The sequence below is a fragment of the Eptatretus burgeri genome, chromosome 17 (genome assembly GCF_056783735.1).
Source record: "Eptatretus burgeri isolate ZD-2024b chromosome 17, Ebu_testis_v1, whole genome shotgun sequence".
In the NCBI taxonomy this organism is placed as follows: Eukaryota; Metazoa; Chordata; class Myxini; order Myxiniformes; family Myxinidae; genus Eptatretus; species Eptatretus burgeri.
Genome location: NC_140977.1, coordinates 14379831 through 14405494, shown reverse-complemented (window position 1 = coordinate 14405494; position 25664 = coordinate 14379831). Strand labels below are relative to the sequence as shown.

The following is a 25664-nucleotide window of genomic DNA, read 5'->3' as shown; positions in this document are numbered from 1 at the left end:
GTTTCTAGATTCTTACAAGTTTATGGGAACACCACGAGCCTACCGAGCATCAAATCTCAGCTCCACGGGGTCTTTTCGAAATCTTAATTCATTCTTTCCAAAAGAGGAAATTCTAACAAAAGAGGAAATTCTAATTAATGAGGAAATTAATGAAGAAATTCTAACTGAAGATGAAATTCTAATTATAAAGAAAATTCAAACAATGAATGAAATTCTAACTAAAGAGGAAATTCTGATTAAAGGTGAATTCTGATTCAAGATGGAATTCTAACAAGAGAGGAAATTCAAAGTAAAGAGAAAATTCTTACAAGTAAGGGAATTCATCATGATTATATGGATTCATTTACGAGATTTAAAGAAACACAACTTCGTTCAAAAGAAAGTTTCTATAATAACCTTGATGAAGAAGAGATAAGTGATAAGGAATATAAACATGCACAAGAAATTTGGAAAATATTTAAGATAAAGAACCTTGGAGAATATCATGATTTGTATCTAAAAACAGATGTTTTATTGTTTGCTGATGTGTTTGAAGCTTTGAGATCACTCTGTCATAATAAAAATTGTTATGGATTAGATCCTGCCCACTATTTCAAAGCTCCTGGTTTAGCTTGGAGTGCAATGTTGAAAATGACAAAACAAGATATAGATTTAATCAGTGATATAGATATGCTTTTGATTATTGAGAAGTCTAAGAGAGGTGGAATATCACAAGTATGTTCAAAAAGATATGCTCAAGCAAATAATGATAGTGAAAAAGATAGTAATTATTTGATGTATTTTGATGCTAATAATTTGTATGGATGGGCAATGTCTCAATCTCCGCCTTATGGTAAATTAGAGTGGGTGGAAGAAAAGGATTATGAAAAGGCTTTGATGAATATTGTTATTTCTTCTCAAGAGGTATTGAATGAGGAAGAAGAAGATTATTATTTTGAAGTTTATTTGAGGTACCCGAGTGATCTTCATAATAAGCATAAAGACCTTTCTTTTGCGTGTGAGAAAGAAACCCCAAAGAAAGAATGGTTAAGTGATTATCATAAAAGTTTTCATATTAAAGGCAAATCAACAGAAAAGTTATGAACAACATTCTATGATAAAGAGGGATATGTTTTGCATCAGAGAAGCTTAAAATAGTTTTTGAGAGAAGGATTGAGAGTAGCTAAAATTCATAGTTTTAAAATTTAAACAAAGTCCTTGGATGAAAAAGTATATTAAATTCAATACAGATATGAAAACAAATACAAAAGTAAAATTTGAAGGGGAATTCTATAAATTGATGAATAATGCTGTCTTTGGAAAGACAATGGAGAATGTTAGAAACAGGCAAAACATAAGATTTGCAACATCTTCGAAAGAAGCTTCAAGATTGATAAGGAAGATGGGTTAGGGTTTTTGAGGAAGGATGGGAAGATGGTCTTCCTGGTCATATTCCTGGTCTTCGAGGAAGATGGTTTAGGGTTTTTAAGGGCTACCGCCGCGTTTTTTCACAATACATATATGGTAAAACAAAGTATTAATCAAACTAAAGAGTGGAGAAAATCTCAGTCTTGGTATATAAATGGAAAACATAATGAATGTGAAAAATATCAAATAAGTCTTATTGAAAAAATAACTAAAACAAAGGTAAATAAAACAAATAAGTGAATCAATTTAAACACTTGTAAGTTAGAGGATGCAAAGAAAAAAAAATATCCTTGAATGGACTGAAAACTTTGATGTTTATCAATTGAACAATGGAAAAACAATTTACTATAATCTCAAAATGATATGTGGCTCAGGAGGTGGTCAAACAAGAGCATTAAGAGAAGTTTATCATTTGGTAATGGCACAAAAGGGGTATCTTAAAAAATATAAAGATTCAAATGTTTTATTTTTAAATATTTTCGATGGGGATTATTGTGCAAAGAAAATTAAACTATTTAAGGAATTTGAGAATGAACAAATCTTTATAGGTTCAATGAGTGAGCAAAACAATATGCATTGGTTATTTGAAAAAGAGTACTCCGAGGCTTACATGTTTCAGATATTTCTTTGGAATCACCTTTAACAAATCACATTACTACTTGAACAAATCTTTATCTTCTTGCATTGGTTATTTGAAAAGAGTGCCCCCTAGGTTAAAAGGGGAGACAAATAAATATACCTTGGGATAAAAAGGGGGTTTATTTTTTGGGGGAAAAAAAATGAATCGCTGAAAATCCCCCATTCACTTTCATGGGGAAAAGTGAGCCAGAATCAGTATATTCACCCTACTGACGTATGCATAATGTATTAGTAACATACACAGATCGTTTTAATCACATATAGATAACTTATACCAACGAATGCTGAGCGTGTTGTTGGCGTTCACCACCTATGCCCAAGGATAGTCTAACTTATGCATAGCGCGCAGCAGCGTATCGCCGACGATCACTTGTCGTAGGCTATTCATTGGCTGCGATTCGACGATTCAAACCATAACAGCACTCGACATCGAAGTGTGAAGCCGCTGTCACACCTTGACATATTAGCCAGCGTATGCCGACTTATGAAAAATTTGCCGAACCAAACTGGCAGAAGTCGAATACGTTATGGGTAAGTTTTGTATACGTTAAGAGCACGCTGGCATACAACGTAGTTTTCTGGCATACGTCGTCATACGCAGAGTACGTCGAGAAATTTTCAGCATGTTGAAAATTTCTTGACGTATGACACACGTTCCGCATACACTGGCATAAGTTGTAGGCATGCTACGCAATCGTTGACACACATCGACACACGTTACTTGTACGTTACTCATAAGTCGAAACACGTCGAGGTAATGGTTAGCGTCAGTGTTCCAGACTCCCTGGTTTTTTTTTTGTTTGGTACGACGGTGATGTTGACACTTCGATTTCTCGTGCGGTTATGATTTAAGTCGTTGAGCGGCAGCCTATTAATTATATTATATTATAACCGCACTAGAAATCAAAGTGTCAACATCACCGTCATACTGAAGAAAAAAAAAACCAGGGAGTCTGGAACACTGACGCTAAACATTACCTTGACGTGCTTCGACTTATGAGTAATGTACAAGTAACGTGTGTGTCGACGTGTGTCAACGATCGCGTAACGTGCCTACAACATGTTACTCATAGGTTAGAAAGAAGTTTCGGGTACGCTAAACATTACCTCGATGTGTTTCGACTTACGAGTAACTTACAAGTAACATGTGTCGACGTGTGTCAACGATCGCGTAACGTGCCTACAACTTATAGCCAGCATTATGCGGAACGTGTGTCATATGTCGAAAAATTTCAAGCATGGAAAATTTGTCTAACACCTTGGCATACAAAGACGTATGCTAGCGTACTACAAAAAAAAGCCAGCGTACTACGACGTATGCCAGCGTGCTCTTAACGTATACAAACTTACCCATAACGTATTTGACGTGTGCCAGCGTTTTAGCCAAATTTTGCATACGTCAAGGTGTGACAGGGCCTTTAGGGATAGGACATTCCAGGCACCCACCCAAAGGGACCGCCTCAGGTTCACCCAAGGAGACCGCCGTCTGGTGGACGACACCTCAGCACCACTCCAACACACTCTCCCACAATCTGACCCAGGGATGTTACCCTGTGGTTTCCCTTCTTTCATCAAAGATTGGGGGTCCCGAAGGCTTTGCCCCAATCCCGTCATCCGGTGAGCTGCCCTGCGAAGGGAAAGAACTCCCACGGAGTAGGTTTTCAGATTTTTTTTGCGTTTTTGTGTTTTGCGGAATGAAGGGTTTTACGGTGGCCGGAGTGCAAATCCTGCCACCAACTTCCTAATAAAAAGTAACCCAACTGCAGGAGGACGTCCGCAGACACAGTTGGGCACTAGATATGGATGGTCTTTGGCTCACAAAGAGCTCCTCCGCCCTTTGAGGAGATCGTTTTGACCTTTTTCTAACAAAAAGATCTTGATTGCATCCATGCAGTTCACAAAGCGTGTCAAAACCTTCCACGGCTTGGCCAACAGACATTGCTGTTCAATGGAATACCATTGTATGTACATCTCCTCAAGCAGAACTTGTAATTTCCTGTGCATCAAGGCAGATCGAGCCACATAAAATTCATTATATTCACCACTGGAGTCATCACATTATTGAGCTCTTGGCACAAAGATTTTTATGATCTTTGATCTTTACAAACCCCTTTTGTTTTCTGACCACAGCAGGGGCTCCATCTGTTGTCGAAATAAATATTTTTCTGATGTCAATTTCTCTTTCCTCAAAATGATTAACAAACATCTTCACAACATATTCCCCTATTGTTGTGCCATGCATGGGAATCAGGCAGCATACCTCTTCTCAAACTTTGTCCGAGTCACAGAACCTCACAACAACGTTGGCTGTGGTAAGTTATTTACATCATCACTTTCAAGTGAGACACGAAATACCATTGCATCTTTTAATGCCACCATCTGTTATTTGTTGACGTTTTCTGCCATTTCACTGATGTGTTTCTCCACTGATCTGGCAGACATAGATACGTCTTTAATTCTGAAGAAGATCATGTGTTCACTCTGCAAACCGTTGAACAAAACATTTGAACAGCTGAGAAATCCTCTTTCATACATTCCCAATCTGGAAATGTCTTTCCATGTTTTGCAACACATTTTACGATTTTGTAACTTTCCTTTGTGGCTTGATTTTTACTGACACAAACGTTCGTAAAGACACTGCTTTGCTTTCTGTGCGTCGCAATGGCCAGTTTAATTGATTCCTCCTTGTCTGCCTCATCCTTGAAGTGTTTACCGTGCTTTGTTTGAAAATGTCATTGGATACGTGATGTGTGGCAAACAACACTTCACAACATAGAGCATAAACAGCACGGTCTTTATTTTGAACAAATCTGTATTCATCTCTCGAAGACGGATAAAATCAGTGAACATCTAACTTTGCTTTCTTTCGAACCGCTATTTTAACCCCCAAAAAACACCTAATCAGTGGAATTTATCACGAAATTTCCTGCGAATTAAGATTGGCTGACCCCACCAAACGTTATGCAGTTAATAAACCAATTGAATTGTTTTTTTGTGAATCATCATGTGCCTTTTAAGGTGACCTGACTGATTAAAAGATTTTCCACAACTTGTGCATTTGTGTGAGCGTTCTCCATTGTGAATCATCATGTGTGTTTTAAGGTCGAATGAACGAATAAAAGATTTTCCACAACTTGTACATTTGAATGGGCGTTCTCCATTGTGAATCATCATGTGTGTTTTAAGGTGAGCTGAACGAATAAAAGATTTTCCACAAATTGTACATTTGTATGGGCGTTCTCCATTGTGAATCATCATGTGTGTTTTAAGGTCGGATGAACGAATAAAAGATTTTCCACAACTTGTACATTTGTATGGGCGTTCTCCATTGTGAATCATCATGTGTGTTTTCAGGTTGGATGAACGAATAAAAGATTTCCAACAAATTGTACATTTGTATGGGCGTTCTCCATTGTGAATCATCATGTGTGTTTTAAGGTAGGATGAACGAATAAAAGATTTTCCACAAGTTGTACATTTGAATGGGCGTTCTCCATTGTGAATCATTATGTGTGTTTTAAGGTGAGCTGAACGAATAAAAGATTTTCCACAAATTGTACATTTATATGGGCGTTCTCCATTGTGAATCATCATGTGTGTTTTAAGGTCGGATGAACGAATAAAAGATTTTCCACAACTTGTGCATTTGTGTGGGCGTTCTACAGTGTGAATTATCATGTGTGATTTAAGGTGGGATGACCAAATAAAATATTTTCCACAAATTGTGCATTTGTCTGGGCGTTCTCCAGTATCAATTATCACATGTGATTTTCGGGTGGATGACTGAGTGAACGATGTTCCATAAGTTTGATCAGCTTTCTTTCCTTTGTGAGACTTGTGAAAATTATTCTCTGCAAACATTTCATTATTCGGTTTGTCTTGTTTGAAAAATGTCCTCTTGCTCACTTCAGTTGGCAGGTCTTGCGGGTGTGTGTCTGAGCTGTTCCTACAAGTCGCTGCAGTCTCTCTTCGAGATTCAATGGATCCACCTGTAAATGTAACATCACATTACTTGTAAAAAAAAAAAATCAGATTCTGTACAATACTTGTAATATTATTCTGACAAACATACCCAAACATGTACAACTGTATTTGCACACACATTTGTTACATTGCAGAAAAGTAGAAAAATATTCTTGATGGAAATATACATTATTCTGTGTTCAAGTGTGGGTTCTTTCCATGATATTCATAATTTAGGGTAAATTCATCCAATTATCAATGATGAGCCACGTGTTTGTTCCTGTAAATTGACAGCTTTTGTAAATGTGGGTGAAACAAACCGCTTTCATTTATTAGACAATTCATTGAAAAAAATACCCCAAGTCGTCTTCGAATACATACTTCAATATTAATAAAAAGGTGATATTAAAGATGGTTGAAAAAAAACCCCAAAAAAATCTGGAACTGTCATGCTATCGACATTGTATTGTTGTAGGCCGGAGGGGGTCGGTAGCGATAAACGACCACTAGGGGGAGCAGTGGAGTCATCTCCCACCGAACACCCGGAATTTAGGTCGTGACTCTCGGATAAGTCCAAAGGTCACGGGTCCCTGAGAGCACTGCTACTCAAAGTGGTGGTACGCGGACAGGTGCCGGTACGTGAATCATTGACTGCCGGTCCGCAGCGAGTTTCTAGTTTCACATTATCATAATATATAACATGTAATGTATAAAATGAAAATGTATAAAATCTTGAAAAATAATATATTTCAGCCGACATATTCAAAATACGAGAGAGGGAGAAGTTTGTCAACGTTGGAAGTTATACCAGAACCGAACGTGAGGGTAATATAATGTGAATTTCAGTGGAGTTGGCAGGTGATGCTCTTTTGTTTTGCCAAAATGGGTGTAATTATAATTGTACAGTTGTCATGAAAGTTTTAAAATATTCGTATTGTTTCTTTATATTATTGAAAAACTGCTTAAAACAAACTCTTAATACCAAAAGTAGTTCAGTTATTCATGTGTTATGGTTCTTGGAACCATAAGCATCCAAACATACAGTTGTCCCAAAGTCAGTTATGCTGTTAAGTATATGTGTAGACAGATCCCTTCCTTGTGTTTAGTGGGAAGACACTGGAGTGCGTTGCGATGTTTTTTTAGTAAGGGTAATAAATCTTTATATCCCATCCCCCATCACGATCCACTGTCCACCTGCGTCTTTGGAGCCTCGTGTTTCCGAGGCAAAATCTTGCAGCAGTTCCAGTTCCTCGGCTTCCCCAAACGTTCCAATTTCTTCTTGGCTGTCCCACCGTTTACCTTCCTCAAACATGCGTGGAGTGGGCAGGCTTTCCTGGCCTGGCCGAGATCCCGCCCAGAAAGGGGCAGACCCATGAAGGACCTGTCCAATCGGGACTCTTGGTATTTTATTATAATTTCACGCGCATTGACTGTGGGACTCAGGTAAAGGTTGGAAAATAACATAGGTTTAATGGAAATATTGATTTCTGAAGCTATTATCACTAGAGGTTGTTTAATTATCTTTTGTTTCGAATTTTATTGTATTGTTCATTTTTAATATTTTATTTGCACTGATTCTACTATATACAGTTCAAATATTAGCTCAAATATTACAAATAAGCATTATTTCAGTCCATCATTCCAGGGTTATGGAATTTATATTAATCATTTTCATCTCTAATTTACAGATGGCGAAGCGAGGCCCAATGGACATGTTTATCAAGCCGAGAAATCCGGTTGCTGACCACACAAGTAATTCTGAATCAGATGACGATGATGTAAATGAAGCTGAAGTATTGCCAGCAAAAATAATTCGTACTAGCTTTACTCGGAAATACGACTCCTCATACATTCAATTCGGTTTTGTAGCCACGAATGATGGGGGAATGCCAAAACGGCAGTGTTATTTGTGGAGATGTGTTGGCTAACGACTCAATGAAGCCGTCAAACCTCAAGAGGCATTTAAATACAAAACATAAAGAAATGAGTTCAAAATCGAAAGAGTTCAAAATCGAAGAAAGCATGTTGATTTAAAGGCCATCAGAAACAGATCTTTGAAGTGTCACACATAAATACTTGTGCTTTGCGGGCTTCTTACAAAGCAGCACTTCGAGTAGCTAAGGATAAAAAGCCATACACAATCGGTGGGACGCTTGTGATAGGCTGTATTAAAGATGTCTGCATGGAAATGCTGGGTGAGGCGGCTGCAAGGAAAGTGGCTCAGCTGCCACTTTCAAATGACACTATAGCTCGACGAATTCACGATCTGTCTCAGGATATGGAAGATCAACTCATAGGACAGATTAAGTTAGCAAAGTACTTTTCCTTGCAGCTTGATGAATGTACAGACGTTGCTAATATGGCAATTCTGATGGTGTATGTGCGCTTTGAACATGAGGGTGATTTTAAGGAAGAGTTTTTTTTCTCTGCTTCACTACCAACAAAAACAACTAGTTCTGAAGTGTTCAAGACTGTGAGCAACTACATCGTTAACAAATGTGGGTTGGATATGAAGTTTTGCGTAAGCATATGTTCTGATGGTGCTGCCGCAATGATAGGACGGCATTCAGGAGTGGTTACCCAGGTCAAGGCGCTTGCCCCAGAAAGCAAGTCAATGCACTGCTTCCTTCACCGAGAAAGTCTTGCAACAAAAAAATGTCAACAGAACTAAACAGTGTGCTCAGCGAGGTTGTAAAAATTGTGAATCTTGTAAAGGCAAATGCTCTAAATTCGAGAGTATTCACTGCATTATGTGATGATATGGGAGCTGATCATAAACAGCTCCTATTGCATGCCAATGTACGTTGGTTATCAAGGGGAAAAGTACTGTCAAGAGTATTTGAACTATGAAACAAACTGGCAGAGTTTCTTCAGGACAAAAAACCGAACTGGTCACAATTGTTCCGAGATGTGAATTGGCTCGCCAAGCTGGCTTATTTGGCTGATATCTTTGTCATCTTTAATGATCTCAACACCTCCATGCAGGGAAGGACGGCTTCGTGTTTTACAATGACAGACAAGATCGATGGACAAAAACGAAAGCTCGTAGCATGGAACAGTCGAGTGTCAAGAGATTGTTACGACATGTTTCACCAATTTGCGGCAGTCATTGCTGATGCAGGAGAAGACCTTAATGTTACATCTCTACGAAATGTCATCAGAGAACACTTGAAGAATTTGGCAGAACGTTTTCAGCATTACTTTCCTGAAGAAGAAGATCCATGGAAAGGGAATGAATGGATCCGAAATCCGCTTATGCCATTGAGAGATGACTTAGGTGTCACGATGGAGGATAAATTGTTGGAGCTGTCTGCTGACGAAGGATTGAAGAGGAGTTTCGAAACTACAACAGCACTTGCTTCTTTCTGGATAAAAATGAAAGCAGAATATCCTGAGCGTACTGAAATTGCTCTGAAAACTCTTCTCCCATTTCCTTCAAGCTACTTATGCGAGACTGGCTTCTCAACCATGAGCATCATTAAGACAAAGTACAGGAATAGTGTGGATATTCATTCTCCATTACACGTGGCACTGTCCTCAATTGAACCACGATTGGATAAGCTGACAAAGAAGAAGCAGGCTCACCTTTCACATGAGTAAAAGTTAAGGATTTAACATGCCTATATCATCAATTTCATATTTTAACATTACGACATTTTCAAAGTTGTCTTCAATGTAATGTTACCTATTTCCTTTCAATCTTTCTTTTAATGTCTTTATTCACTGGAGTGTAAGATAACCAAAATATAAAATTTTTCCAACCTTCTTCATTCATTATAATTTTTCATTTTAGGCTTGGAGTCCGTGAAACAGAAAAGTAGACAGAATACATACGTTTATAATAACTATGTTTGAAGGCTTTGCTCGTTTGATTTTTTTTTAAATATTGTAATACTGCATTATTCGTTTACAAAATATATAAACAAGCTCAAATGAGCTAAGATCCTCATCCTCTTAATGATGACGTCATAAAACGAATATGACGTCATAGCGATGTATCATATGTGCAGTAATTCATCTCTGCTAATGCCTTGTTCGATTCCCGCAAACAGAATTCAAAAAGCTTGCCAAGTTTCGGAGATAACTTTTTAGGCGATTTCCATTAGCGGAGATATTTTGAAGTCATTACTTTTTTATAGGAGGAATTTTCAAAATCGGAGATGGTTACTGTCTGCGCAGGGTATTTTCACATATATATGCCAAGTTTCAGGAAGTTTCGATGAAAACTGTAGGCTGTGAAACAAAAAAGTCCACAAGAAGAAGAACAACAACGTGAGTAAGACTTAGAGAAGATCCTCCACGAGGATCTAAAAAAATGTGTTTTATTATATTTTTATATTTTTCCGGTATAAATTAATATTACTACGGATGTTCAAACAATATTTTCTCAGATCATAAACAAATAATAATGTGGCACAAATATGGTACCGGTCCCTGGCACATTGGAAAAAAACCTGCCGATCCGCCACATCAGATAGTTTGAGAAGCACTGCCTTGGAGGACCGTGGTCACCAATATTTTGACAGCATGAGGTCAGGTCACTTGTCGAATTCCAATTTACCTAAGTACTAACGCCGTCCAACTACCGGGGAAACCATACCCTCGGCCGAATCAAGTCGCTATCACCGACTCGGATCTGGCGCAACCCAGCGGAAGTTACCAAAGCCGCGCCGGACCAAATGAACAATTTACGACACAAACGGCCTTACTAATTCGCAATCGGCACCATGCTAGGCCAATAGAGGAAAGCACAGAAAACAAGCTGGTACATTTAACAGGGGTTTATTTTACATTAATCGGGAGGGAGACACAAATCAGAGTTATCACGAATAAAGAAAATGCAATTCACAAGCAAAAGGAAAGCACTTACACAATTTCTACTTACAGGACGGCACCACACACACACACACACACACACACACACACACACACACACACACACACACACACACACACACACACACACACACACACACACACACACACACACACACACACACACACACACACACACACACACACACACACACGACCTCGTGGGTCTATTGTGGGGAGGGCCGGGTACCTCCCCGCCTCGTGCGGTTTCACAGGACCCACACTTGTGGAGCTCGGAGTCCGTGGACGGGAACGGGGATCCCAGCTCAAGCGCTCCAACACAAAACACCACGGTGGGACTCAAACCCATGACCCAGACCAAGCCGCACTCACCACCAAGACCACAGACCGCAATTGCCACGATCCTGCAGAACGCACCCTTGTCTGCCCAACACTGGTCCAGACAACCACTCTACTCTTCTGAGGTGGGAGTGGTCTCTTCTCCTCCCACTCGCCTCCTGATTGGACGAGGGGTTGTCGGGTGACTCGTGGTCACCGCCCAATTGGCTGGGCCATGCGTGTCATGTTCACCCTTCGCTCATTGTCTGGAGGAAACAGTCCATGCCCTTGCTTGGGGCAGAGCCTTGATCTGAGGCATTGAAGGCTCCGCCCACACCTTCAGCCGAAAACACGTGGGCAATGTCGACCGGTCGAGTGCGGGACAGTGGCATCGTTGTAGTGGATGTAGTAGTAGCAGTAGTTGTTGTTGTTGATGAGGAAAAACCTTGCTAAAAAATAACTCGTAGCGCACACACAAAATTCCCATTAGACGGAAGGAAGGATCTAACTGAAGATACATACTTATCAAAATAACTAAGCTTAGCGACTCTGGCCGCTTGTGTGCACAAGGTTTCAAATCCGTAAGACTACCCCCTCACCTTTTTACAGACTCGTCCTGAGTCGTGAAATTTTCGTGTGCCATGCAGGTGTAGGTTTTTCCCCTAGTACGTTTTACCAACCCCTGAGGGCGACATTTGTATTCATGTCCCAAAAATAAATAAGCTAGTGCGCTACATAACTAAACTAACAGACTCACACGGACAACTTAATGACATTGCCAGCGCGAAGACAGACACACAGGTGGGTTGCAAAACTTATTTCCATTTTTAACTTATCTATTTACAGTAACCATGGTTCAGGTCTTGTGATCTGTGGAGAGAAAAGAAAGAAGTCATTGGGGCTGGAATGAACACAAAAGATGGGCACACAGGCTGCACAATGCAGTCCTCGTGGTGCGGCTGCCTGCAGGGCAGTCCTTGCAAAACACGGAAGGATGGTCCTGGCACACATGGTGAGTTGGTGACATGGGGGGGGGCAATGCAACCAAGGGCAAGCAGGCATGTGGTCAAGGCAAAGGCAGGCAAGTGAGGCAAGGCAAGTGCGGACCCACAAATACAGCACAACAGGCAGGCATATGAAGCTGGCCGGCCTCTGGTATGGTGCCGTGAGGTTGTGGGGGGAGTGCGGTGGTGCCGGCTGGTCCAGAAACGGGCTCGGACCTACCCTATTGTCTCCCGCCAACCTATTGCCTTTGCCCGTCTTTGTCCATACCCACTCCCTTAGTTTGCAACAAGAAAACAACAAAATTTAGGCCGCTTTTTATTTTATTCTATTTTTTTATGTTTTTCTTTATAATGGCTTGTCCCTAACCCTCCTACTGTCCTTGTCCGGCTAACCTATCTTGTCCGTCTACTCCCAACCCCTGACATCCTTTTTGGAGGGGAATAAGAGAGACCAGCATCCTGCCTCGAGGCCTAACAAAGCCTCAGAATAGCCTCCACAGAGTTCAGCATTCTTTCCCAAGGTGCATCCAGCGGCCTACGGAGAGCGAACGTTCGTATCTCCACTAAGGGATGGATGGTGCGAAGGGGGACATTTTTTTCTAACTACCCTAGCATTTATTACACTTTAAGCTATCCACGGCGCTTTTCAACACGCCTGTGACGTTAAACTATCGGTTCTAACAACCACAATTCCCATCGACTGTATTGGTGTCCATCATTAATTTGAGCCCTGCCCACAAATTCTCTCGTGCCCTTGCACAATTTCGTGGCTGGGCAGCGTGGCTCACTTGGCAGGGATTCCCATCTGCCAAACTCTAACTACAGCACCCCTGGGCCCTGAGGCTGTCTCCGAGCCTACCTGCTCCAAATAAACGCGGGGAGTGCCCTTCCCGGCTACTCCCCCGTATATGCCCACGTGGCATTCAGTGCTACGGGTCCCGTTTCCCATGGCCACCCCATGCCGAGTACACTATCCCGGTCCCTTGTACCCATGGCCTACCCTGGCTGACGAGTCCCGTGCCCTGGGTTCCCTCTACTCAATACTCACCTTTCAACAGCCACGATCCCAGCCGGTCAATGGACTCCTGCAACCTTCAAAAAGGTTTCGAGCCTTCTTCCCACACCAACAACAAAAGGACCTCCTTTTGGTAAATTTGACTAACACACTAACATACATTACACTGACCCTGGGGTCCCTTGGGTGGGATTCACTCCTCCCCCCAATAATTCATTCGCACCATGCATTCCACATTCACTCCATTCACACACTCGGGCCCACTGTCCCACATTCACTCATTGTACATTTTTCACTCTTCCAATTCACTCGCATCACTCAACACTGTCATTCTGCTAACTAAATTCCCCTAACTCGTGCTCCCCGTCATCCCTTACACTAATGCACATTCATTTTAACTCTAATGCTAAGCTACGTCCCCACTACACATTCCATGTCTGTCCGTGTCTCCAAATCCATTTCTAAATCTAACCTAACATTACATCTAACTCGTTCCAAGGGCCCCATGAGGAACTATTACTGCCCCATGAGGCCGGTCTATCACTAAACCCTTCCCACTAACTAATGCTCCTTTGCCCGGGCAGGATGCTTGCCACATCCTGGCTGGGCCGTGTACTTGGAGAGAGGCCTTTTTTTTTTTTTCCTTGCACCGCCAGGGCGGCAGTATGCGAATCGCTCGTTCGTCCCTTCCATCGGGCAATACTGCAGCCTTGTCGTCGCCGTGCGCATCGCAACAAGCGCTCGCTTCCGAGGGGTCCGCCATGTGAGCCAAACGCGCCGCTCACACGTAACTCACACCGTGTGGTCCGCAGTGACGTCACTCGCACACTGACCCTGTGCAGTTTCCCGTGTAGGTCCGCACGAGCGCATCGTCCCGGGAACCGGCTCCGCGCGTCTCGCAAACGCCTCTCACGCCGCGAAGTGCCCGGTGACGTCACTCGGACACTGAACCTGCGTGGTTTCCCATGCAGGCAAGCCCGAGCGTATCGTCCCGGGGACTCGCTCTGCACGTTCCGCGAACAGAGCACACGGCGTGCAGCACGTGGAGCTCCACACACACGCCAGCATTTCCCGAATTCAAACAACCTTCCTTTTAACCGTGCAAGTGCCGATTTTGTACCACGCCCAAGACGTTCCGGCGCCGGCTTCCAATCGTGCAAACATGCGCGCTTGGGCTGTTCGTAATACACATAACGGACCTCACACGCAGCGTCCGGCGGAACCGGCACGGTCACCCAAACAACATTGTACGACCTATCAGGGTTGCCATTGAAGTCTCCCATCTACATCGGTCCATCATCCATTTCCATGCATGCACTCACGCATGCCATGTTACTCACATCATACTTACCTTCTGGCACACATTTCAACACACACTCCGGGACAATCACATCGGAGATTCATGTCACTACAAGAAATCCTGGGGTTTCCATACCCCCCCCCAAGCTCCACATGCACTCATTCGCACCATACACCCGGCCTACCTCGCACGGATCGACCTGAGTCACCTGGTCGCAGTCCACTTCGAGGGAGCATACCGTCTCCCTCTGTTCCTGAGGGAGGCTATCCTGATGCTCTCACCGGGTCCCGATACATTCCACCAGCTCAACCCCATTGCCCCTCACTAACTATACTCGTGTGTGCCCTGTTCAGTTTCATGCAATTCGTCCCACTCTTTTGATTTCTGAGTCTCCGTCACCTCGTTTATTATTTCCGTTAATGCCTGGCTTTTCCTTTAATTCCCAAAAAATTCCTTTTCCTAATAATTCCACACCTCCTTTAATTCTTCCGTCGTCCCCTCATGTCCGAGTTTTTTTAGTTTCCCCGATAATTGTGGTGGCGTCTCTCGTCATCCCGACCTCACCCGTCTCCCTTGCGGGCCGGACACAATTTGTACTCCCTGTTGGTTCGATCATTCCCCCACATGCAGGTGCCATTTTGCCTTTCACCTCCTTAATAATCGCCTTCATCGCGTCTTGGCCTGCCTGCAGATTCAACCCCATGCTCTGCATTTCCCTTCGCCATGTTCGCATATCACCCATCATCTCATCTATTTTGTCGTTCATTCGTTGCACATCACCCCTCATTCGGCTTTCCATTCCTGCCAGCATTGCCATCAACTGGCCCATGTCAAATGGACTCGGCGCAGCTGATCCACCATGATGGTGTGCGGAACCGGCAGGGATCGGGGGGAGGGCAATTTGACGGGGGAGGTGTCATACGCTGCCCCTGCCACTCCCAATACCCTTCTGGGTTTGGCTGTGGGGAAAGTTCTTGCATGGGGGTTTCGTCCGGGGACATCAGTTCCTCTAAACCTACCTCAAAACCCACCTGCTGCAGCTCATTTTGGCCCGCCATAGTGCGTATGAGAAATATTTATAACGCTCTAAATTTGGAGGGAACGGAGGGTTTGCTCCGTACACCCCTGATCCGAATCCCATTAATTTCTCTACAGAGGCGGAGGGGCCGAATCTCACTCCTGAACACCAATTTGTTGTGGGTTTGAATCCTGTAACCCTTCTATGGGGGCGGAGGGGTTCGTATCTCCACTACTGACACCAATTTGTTGTGGGACAGGGGGTCGGTGGCGATAAACGACCACGAGGTGGAGCAGAGGAGTCGTCTCCCACCGAACACCGGAATTTAGGTCGTGACTCTCGGATAAGTTCGAAGGTCACGGGTCCCTTTGAGGACTGTGGCCACCAATATTTTGACGGCGTAAGGTAGGGTCTACTTGTCTAATTCCAATTTACCTAAGTACTCACGCCGTCCAACTACAGGGGAAACCACACCCTCGGCCGACTTTGTCCGAATCGAGTTGCTATCACCGACTCGGATCCGGCGTAACCAAACGGAAGATACCAAAGCCGCGCCGGACCAAATGAACAATTTACGGCATGAACGGCCTTACTAATTCACAATATGCACCATGCTTGGCCAATGAGGAAAGCACAGAAAACGAGCTGATACATTTAACAGGGGTTTATTTTGCACGAGTCGGTAGGGAGACACAGAGCAGAGTTATCACAAATAAAGAAAATGTAATTTACTAGCAAACGAAAGCACTTACAGGACGGTCACGCACGCACGCACAAAAAAAGAAATGGACCTCGTGGGTGTATTTTCAGTAGAGCCAGGTACCTCCCAGCCTCGTGCGGTTTCACCGGACCCGCACTTGTGGAGCTCGGAGTCTGAGGACGGGAACGGGGATCCCAGCTCGAGCGCTCCAACGCAAAACACCACGGTGGGACTCGAACCCACGACCCAGACCAAGCCGCACTCGCCACCAAGACCGCAGACCGCAATCGCCACGATCCTGCAGAACGCACCATTATCTGCACAACACTGGTCCAGACAACTACTCTACTCTTCTGAGGTGGGAGGGGGTCTCTTCTCCTCCCACGCGCCTCCTGATTGGACGAGGGGTTGTCGGGTGACTCGTGGTCACCTCCTGATTGGCTGGGTGTGCGTGTCATGCTTGCCCTTCGCTCATTGGCTGGAGGAAATGGTCCATGCCCTTCCTTGGGGCGGAGACTCAATCTGAGGCGTTGGAGGCTCCGCCCACGCCTTCAGCCGAAAACATGTGGGCAATGGCGACCGGTCGAGTGTGGGACAGTGGCGTTGTTGTAGTGGATGTAGTAGTAGCAGTAGTTGTTGTTGTTGATGAGGAAAAACCTAGCTAAAAAATAACTCGAAGCGCACACACGAAATTCCCATTAGACAGAAGGAAGGATTCCAACTAAAAACACATACTTATTGAAATAACTGAACGACATGGACTCTGGCTGTTTGTGTGCACAAGGTTTCCAAATCCGTAACAGTATTATCTTATGTACTGTGGGAAACTGAATTGTTCATTGAATTTATAATGAGTAAAATGCCAATTTGCTTAATTCGTGCTTTAAGAAAGAATTTAATAAATATATGCTGGCAAAGCTAATAGGGAGAAATTGTACACATTTGCAAAGGAGGCGGCAAGTTGCAAAGACTTTGTAAAACCTTATCTATTGATTCGCTGGCCCAGATGGCCAGGGCAAGAAATCACATCCTTTCTTCCCCTCACCCAGACAATCTGGAGCAAGCACCGATAAGAGACCGTTTCTCATCCTGTGTTTGTGATTTTAACCTTATAAAAGTTCCATCTGTTAATTTCCTTTGATGTATTAACCATGCCCTGGTGAGATCACATATATATATATATATATATATATATATATATATATATATATATATATATATATATATATATATATATATATATATATATATATATATATATATATACACTCAATGTACTCTTTGTAAAATTAAGTTTTTCCTTGCGACCGCTCCAAGTTAAGCTTCTTTATGCACAAGCTTGTCTTTTATTTGTTACTGAACAAACAGCTTAAACTGAACTAAAAGTTCTGTCTCAAGGTGGCCAAAACTGCCTGGACAGTACCACCCTTATACACCACCTTATTGAACATTCGCAAAGGTACCCGGCGTTTCTGGGAAAAGGGAGGCCCTCCTCCCACGCCAACCCCTCTGGACTCCCACCACACTCATTCCCCTATCTCCTCCCACCCCTCCCTTTCGACTCCCACTGCAACCGGTAAGTTATGAAATGTGAGAAAAATGAGTTTAAAACCACGAGAATGGTGTATTATGTAATTTATTATTTCCTACGAATCTATGTAATTATTCGATGTATGATGCAATATATGGAATTCAATCCCCTCTATAATTGATTTGAATTTTTAATTCCTCTTTTCTAAATCCATTCTCTTTTTGTCTCTTTGTCCATTTTTCTTGATATATACATACCATCATTGGTTTGCTGAAACGGATGTTTAAGGTGGGAGGGGAAGAGAGAGGGAGGGAAAGGAAGAGAGAGGGAGGGAAAGGAAGAGAGAGGGAGGGAAAGGAAGAGAGAGGGAGGGAAAGGAAGAGAGAGGGAGGGAAAGGAAGAGAGAGGGAGGGAAAGGAAGAGAGAGGGAGGGAAAGGAAGAGAGAGGGAGGGAAAGGAAGAGAGAGGGAGGGAAAGGAAGAGAGAGGGAGGGAAAGGAAGAGAGAGGGAGGGAAAGGAAGAGAGAGGGAGGGAAAGGAAGAGAGAGGGAGGGAAAGGAAGAGAGAGGGAGGGAAAGGAAGAGAGAGGGAGGGAAAGGAAGAGAGAGGGAGGGAAAGGAAGAGAGAGGGAGGGAAAGGAAGAGAGAGGGAGGGAAAGGAAGAGAGAGGGAGGGAAAGGAAGAGAGAGGGGGGAAGGAAGAGAGAGGGAGGGAAAGGAAGAGAGAGGGAGGGAAAGGAAGTGAAAGGAAGGGAGAGGGAGGGAAAGGAAGGGAGAGGGAGGGAAAGGAAGGGAGAGGGAGGGAAAGGAAGGGAGAGGGAGGGAAAGGAAGGGAGAGGGAGGGAAAGGAAGGGAAAGGAAGGGAAAGGAAGGGAGAGGGAGGGAAAGGAAGGGAAAGGAAAGGAAGGGAAAGGAAGGGAAAGGAAAGGAAGGGAAAGGAAGGGAGAGGGAGGGAAAGGAAGAGAGAGGGGAAGAGAGGGAGGGGAAGAGAGAGAGAGAGGGGGAGAGAGAGAGGGAGGGGAAGAGAAGGGGAGCAAGGGGAGCGAGGAGCGGGAAGAGGCAGGAGAAGGTGGGAGGAGGGGGAAGGGGGGGGAGAGAGAGGGAGAGGGGAGAGAGGAAGAGGGAAAAGAGAGGAGAAGAGAGAGAAAAGAGAAGAGAAAAGAGAGAGAAGGGAAGAGAAGAGAAAAGACAGAAGAGAAGAGAAGAGAGTTATGCTTCATGAACAGAAACAACAACAAAAAAAAAAACACACACACACACACACACACACACACACACACACACACACACACACACACACACACACACACACACACACACACACACACACACACACACACACACACACACACACACACACACACACACACAACGATTTTTGCCGAAACAACGCATAAATCAAGAAAATGACCAAATACCATGATTGCAAAAATGGATTGAAAATATCCTGGAAGTTGAAGAGATCCAAAATTGTTTGTCAATTTGTTGCCATTTTTTTCTGTCACCCCCACTCTTCAACGAGACAAGTTCATATGTAAAGATGTAAAATAAATCAACAAAAAGTGTCCAATTAAAGCCCAATTAGAATTGACGATCGGTCAAATTTATGAGAGCAGGATAAAACAAGCGAAACTAGAGGGGGAGCACTCGGTAGAGTGCAAAACCTGTGCCGCCAATACTGCAAGGTCACTCAAGTGAACCTGATATCCTATTAATTCAATTTGACGTCAGTGCTCACAGAGTTATAGTTTGCAACTTTCCCTTTTACTTTTAACTTTTACATACTCAATTCATTCGTGATAACTAGATTCCTTGAGACATAAATTGATTTTACGTGGGTATATCCACCTGAAGTTCCAAAATCAGCCGCAATTATAATTTTGGCATGTTTTTTTTGTTGGAAATCACTTCTAATATGTAGAAATGCAAAAAAAATAAAAATAAAAAAAATCGAAATTTTGTTGAAAATAAAGTTGCAAAATTTTCTATTTTTTTTTCTCTAACAATTTTTTTTGGGGGGGGTTGGAAATCACTTAAAACATGAAGAAAGGCAAAAACAAAAATTCTAATATTTTTTCAAAATGGCCGCCATATTGGATTTTGGACCAAGTCCAAAATCGAATGGCATGATCCTTGGACCATACCTAATGCCCCCACCAAGTTTCGTCGAAATCCGTTGAGTTTTTTCCGTAATACTGTTCACAAACAAACCAATGTCACCCACAGGGTGACCCGTATCTTGCCAAAAGGTGACCACGTGTGACTTCTTTAAGGTCACACTGAGGTGAACAGAGCTGCTATCCACCAGGAGCGACTCCTTGAGGAATATCTGCCTACGAGAGATTCCGATCAGAATCGTTCTACAGAGTAACCATGAAAAATATGTTTGCCTCATAACGTCACCAAATGACGTCATAATGTCTCATGCTTGACATATCTAGAAAGCACTCATCGAGGTGTTCAATTTGAGGTACTACACGATATGGTTCCTAAAACTTGAAAATTTGACCTTGGGGTCAAATATGTTTGACCTCAGGCGCTAACCATGAAGGTCAAGGCCAATTGCCACCAAAAACTAGTCAGCTGAGCGCCAGACCATATAATACATTCCCATGAAGTTTGGAGATGATTCGATTAAAATTACTCAAAAAATAAGGGTTTCGTCGACTCCCCTGATTTGCGACAAAGTGACCTTGACCTTTGACCTTCAAAATTTTATGCGCTGAAAGGGACCTCTCTAGGCCTCTGATATGCGAAGTTACAAAAATTTCCAATGATAACTGTGCTCTGCAGAATTTTTTATATGTGATTACAGACAAACAAACAAACAAAAAAAAAACCATACAAGCTGACTCACATATCTTGCAAAAACTTCGTTTTGGCAAGATAATAAAGGAAATAGAATACAAGTGAATGAGTCAACAGTTATAAATTAAGGAAACATTATACAAGTGAACGAGGCACAGTCCGAAATAATGGAAATATAATTCAAGTGAACGAGCAAACAGCGATAAGTAAAGAAAATAAGAAAATAGAATACAAGTGAACAAATCAATTGGTATAAATAAAGGAAATAGAATACAAGTGAACAAATCAATAGCTATAAATAAAGGAAATATAATACAAGTGAAAGAGCAAACAGCGATAATTAAAGGAAATAGAATAAAAGTGAACAAATCAAATAGCTATAAATAAAGGAAATATAATACAAGTGAAAGAGCAAACAGCGATAATTAAAGGAAATAGAATAAAAGTGAACAAATCAAATAGCTATAAATAAAGGAAATAGAACATAAGTGAACGAGCAAACAGCGATAATTAAGGGAAATAGAATACAAGTGAACAAATCAATAGCTATTAATAAAGGAAATAGTAACAAGTGAACGAGTCAACAGTTTGAAATAAAGGAAATGGACCACAAGTAAACGAGTCAACAGTTTGAAATAAAGGAAATGGAACACAAGTAAATGCTTCACCAGTTCAAAATAAAGGAAATATAACAAAAGTGAATGAGTCAACAGTGAAAAATAAAGGAATTAAAATGCAAGTGAACGAGTCAACAGCTATAAATAAAGGAAATAGAATACAAATGAACGAGTCAACAGCTATAAATAATGGAATTAGATCCAAGTGAAAGGATCAACAGTTCAAAATAAAGGAAATAGAATACAAGTAAATGAGTCAACAGTTCTAAATTCAGGAAATAGTAATAAAGTGAACGAGGCAACAGTTCGAAATAATGGAAATATAACTCAAGTGAACGAGCAAACAGTGATAATTAAAGGAATTTGAATACAAGTGAGGAAATCAAGAGCTATAAATAAAGGAAATAGAATACAAGTGAACGAGCAAACAGCGATAATAATTAAAGGAATTAGAATACAAGTGAACAAATCAATCGCTAAAAATAAAGGAAATGGTAACAAGTGAACGAGGCAACAGTTTGAAATAAAGGAAATAGAACACAAGTGAACGAGTCCAAAGCCATAAATAATGGAAATAGAATCCAAGTGAACGGATCAACAGTTCAAAATAAAGGAAATAGAATACAAATGAATGGGTCAAGAGATGGAAATAAAGGGAATAGAATACAAGTGAATGAGTCAACAGTTCAAAATAAAGGAAACAGGATACAAGTGAACGAGTCAACAGCTATAAATAATGGAAATAGATCCAAGTGAACGGATCAACAGTTCAAAATAAAAGACCCGTATCTTGCGAAAAGGTGACCATGTGTGACTTCTTTAAGGTCACACTGAGGTGAACAGAGCTGCTATCCACCAGGAACGACTCCTTGAGGAATATCTGCCTACGAGAGATTCCGATGAGAATCGTTCTACAGAGTAACCATGAAAAATATGCGTTTGCCTCATAACATCACCAAATGACGTCATAATGTCTCAAGCTTGACATATCTAGAAAGCACTCATCGAGGTGTTCAATTTGAGGTACTACACGATATGGTTCCTAAAACTTGAAAATTTGACCTTAGGGTCAAATATGTTTGACCTTAGGCGTTAACCATGAAGGTCAAGGCCAATCGCCACCAAAAATTAATCAGCTGAGAGCAAGACCATGAACTATATTCCCATGAAGTTTGAAGACGATCCGATCAAAATTACTCAAAAAATAAGGGTTTAGTCGACTCCCCTGATTTGCGACAGTGACCTTGACCTTTGACCTTGACCTTCAAAATTTTGTGTGATGAAAGGGACCTCTATAGGCCTCTGATATGCGAAGTTACAAAAATTTCCAATGATAACTGTGCTCTGCAGAATTTTTTACACGTGATTACAGACAAAAAAAAAAAAAAAAAAAAAAAAAAAACATACAAGCTGACGAACATATCTTGCAAAAACTTCGTTTTTGATGGGTGAAACTTTTTGAAATGGGTGATGGGTGAAAGTTTTTTTGAAACTGCAACAAACAGATGGGTGAAAACAGTAACCTCCGTCCATCTTCGATGGCGGAGGTTAAACATCTGACACCCCACTCTGTGGGAGTACTTCCTGTGCAGCTGCCCTTCACAGGGCACGTCACCAGATGACAGAATTGGTGCAAAGCCTTTGGATCTCCCAATCTTTGATGATGGTCAGATTGCGGCCATGTGTGTCGGGGTGGTGCTGAGGTGTCGTCCAGCAGACAGAGACGTCCAAGCAGACGTCCAAGACCGCAACAGCTACCGAGGGGTGACACTGCTCTCAGTGCCTGACAAGGTCTTTGCCCGGATAATTCTTGATAGGGTTCACCACCATCTGCTTGAGCACCACCATCCAGAGCAGTCTGGTTTTACACCAAAGAGGTCAACGATTGACGGTATCTTTGCTCTTGGGGGTCCTCACCAAACGCAGACGAGAGTTTCGGCAGGGGCTGCTTGCAACCCATGTTGATCTCTTTAAAGTGTTTGATTCAGTGAATCGGGATGACCTCTGGAGGATTATTGGTCTTCATGGGGTGCCACCAAGACTGATCAATCTGATGTCTGAACGAAACTCTGGGACTGACAGTGCTGTGAGATGTGGTGATAGCATCTCTGACTTATTTCTGGTTGTTACTGGAGTTCATCAGGGGGTGTGTATTGGCCCCCACAATTTTCAGCACTTGTATGGACTGGATTCTGGGGAGGATGTCGGAGAGATCAAGTTGCGGTGCATTGTTTGGGAATGTCAAGATCTCTGACCTTGATTTCGCAGATGATGCAGTCTTCTTTGTGGAGACACAAGATATCCTTTTGGTGGCCTTTGAGGTGCTGAATGGAGTCAGAGCCACAGGGATAAACGCGTTTCCTGGGTCAAATCTAATATCCAGACTTTCAACGACATCTTGGATGCTGCAATCTTGTCCAGACCTGTTTGTTGTGAGGATGTTGAGGTCACGGAGAGATTCTGTCTCTGTCTCTGTCTCTGTCTCTGTCTCTGTCTCTGTCTGTCTCTGTCTGTCTCTGTCTCTGTCTCTGTCTCTGTCTCTGTCTCTGTCTCTGTCTCTGTCTCTGTCTCTGTCTCTGTCTCTGTCTCTGTCTCTGTCTCTGTCTCTGTCTCTGTCTGTCTCTGTCTCTGTCTGTCTCTCTCTCTCTGTCTCTCTCTCTCTGTCTCTCTCTCTCTGTCTCTCTCTCTCTGTCTCTCTCTCTCTGTCTCTCTCTCTCTGTCTCTCGCTCTCTGTCTCTCTCTCTCTCTTTCTCTTTCGAGTGCAGCATTATGGCTGCATCATTGGTTGGGACGCGGCTGTGTCGCTGATGCAGTGTCCCCTTTACCAGTGCACTGGTACTCATTTTGCCGACCTTGGAAGGATGACAGGCTGAGTCAACCTCCTGGTGTATTAATTCAGTGGCCAACGGGGATTGAACTCAGGACCCTTGGATCCCAAGCTGCCACCCTAACCACAGAGCCAACACCAGGCTGAGAGATTCACTTATCTTGGGAGTGATATTCATGTCTCTGCTGGCAGTGAGCCAGAGGTCAACCCACGTCTGGGTCAGGCCTGGGAAGTCATGGATCTACCGGATCATGGGGTGTGGCACTGCCAGTACCTGAGGATGAAAGTCAAAGTCTTCAGGTCCTTGGTGCTTCCAGTCTTGATCTATGGATGTGAGACTTGGACTCTGACCAGGGATCTGAGACGGAGACTTAATTCCTTTGGTGCCGGGTCTCTTCGGAGAATCCTTGGCTATAGCTTGTCGAACTCTTATATTCAACGAGCGGTTGCTGAGAGAGACTCAAATGAGATTTGTTATCTGCATCATCTGTGAGCGTCAGCATTGGCTATATGGACATGTGGCTCATTTTCCTGACGCTGATCCTACTCACCAGATTCTCTCAGCGAGGGAGCCTCGTAAGTGGAGAAGGCCAATGGGCCGACCATGTGCCTCGTGGTTGCAGCAGGTTGATCAGCATCTAAAGGAGATGGGAATGGGCCAGGCATCTGTCTGGGGAATGGCCAGACAGAGGCCTCTGGAGTACCGGCGGAAAGCAGATGCAGCGACGCACTGCTCTGGCGCATGCGCCCATACCTGACCTGACAAGATTGACATGAATATCATGGCCGGTTTTCACTTCCACTTTCACAAATAAATCTGGAAAAAGTAACTTTTATTAAATGCAGGCAGTCTTGTGTCACATACAATTGGCAATATTGTGTATTCAATACTATTAAAATAGCTAAACAAGAAAAAGAGCAATCAGAGATTGCAGACCCACCTCACCAGGACTTGTTTTGTGTGGTGTATTTTGTGTGGCCTTCATGTATTGGTGTGTGTCGTAATTAAAAGGAGACATAATTAGAAATAGCACTTTATAACTGCTGACAGTGATGACCGGGTTCCAAGACGTCCCGCTTTGATCTGACACTTCACCCGGACCAATGATGTTTTTTCGTTATTATCGAATAGAGTTTGGAATTGGATTAAAATAAATTAAATTCAAATAAAATGGAAGACCAAATAGATACGGTCCTGCATTGGAGTAATCATAAGGAACCCAAACAAGCAAAAACAATGATGAAGTCATCAGGAGGAACCTGGATAGGATTCTCATTTCAGCTGCTGCTCCTCCACCCTCAAACCCATATGAGCCTTATTCATAAAAAAATATAATAATAAAAAATTATCAAAAACCCCCCAAAAGAACCCAGCTCAAAAAAATTAAATAATTTTGGCTGCCAGACCATGTGTCCGATTAAGTTGAAATTTAAAACATGTATTCTCTATCACTACATCATAATTTTGAAGTTTCACGCCAATTGATATCGTGGTTCCAGAGAAAACATGATTTAATATTTTTCTTAAATCCAATATGGCTGTCAAACTAGGCGACTTTTCAATTATTAGGTCATATCTATCATCTCAGTAGAGATGACCTAATAACCCCAGTCTCGAAGTCTGTCCGTCCGTCTGTATGTCCATCCACAATCAAACCGAGTGGAGACAAATAACCAATAGTGG

At 42.6% G+C, this 25664-nt stretch overlaps 1 protein-coding gene across 1 annotated transcript in view; it reads right to left on the bottom strand.

Annotated features, from left to right (window-relative positions):
* Positions 1–4821: 4821 nt before the first annotated feature.
* LOC147009367 (uncharacterized) overlaps positions 4822–25664 on the bottom strand; it is a 90102-nt gene continuing 69259 nt past the window's right edge. Inside the window, exon 11 of the mRNA XM_085861183.1 lies at positions 4822–6035. Within this exon, the coding sequence (XP_085717309.1) occupies positions 5014–6035 (1022 nt within the window). The 3' untranslated portion in view covers positions 4822–5013. The remainder of the gene's footprint in view (positions 6036–25664) is intronic.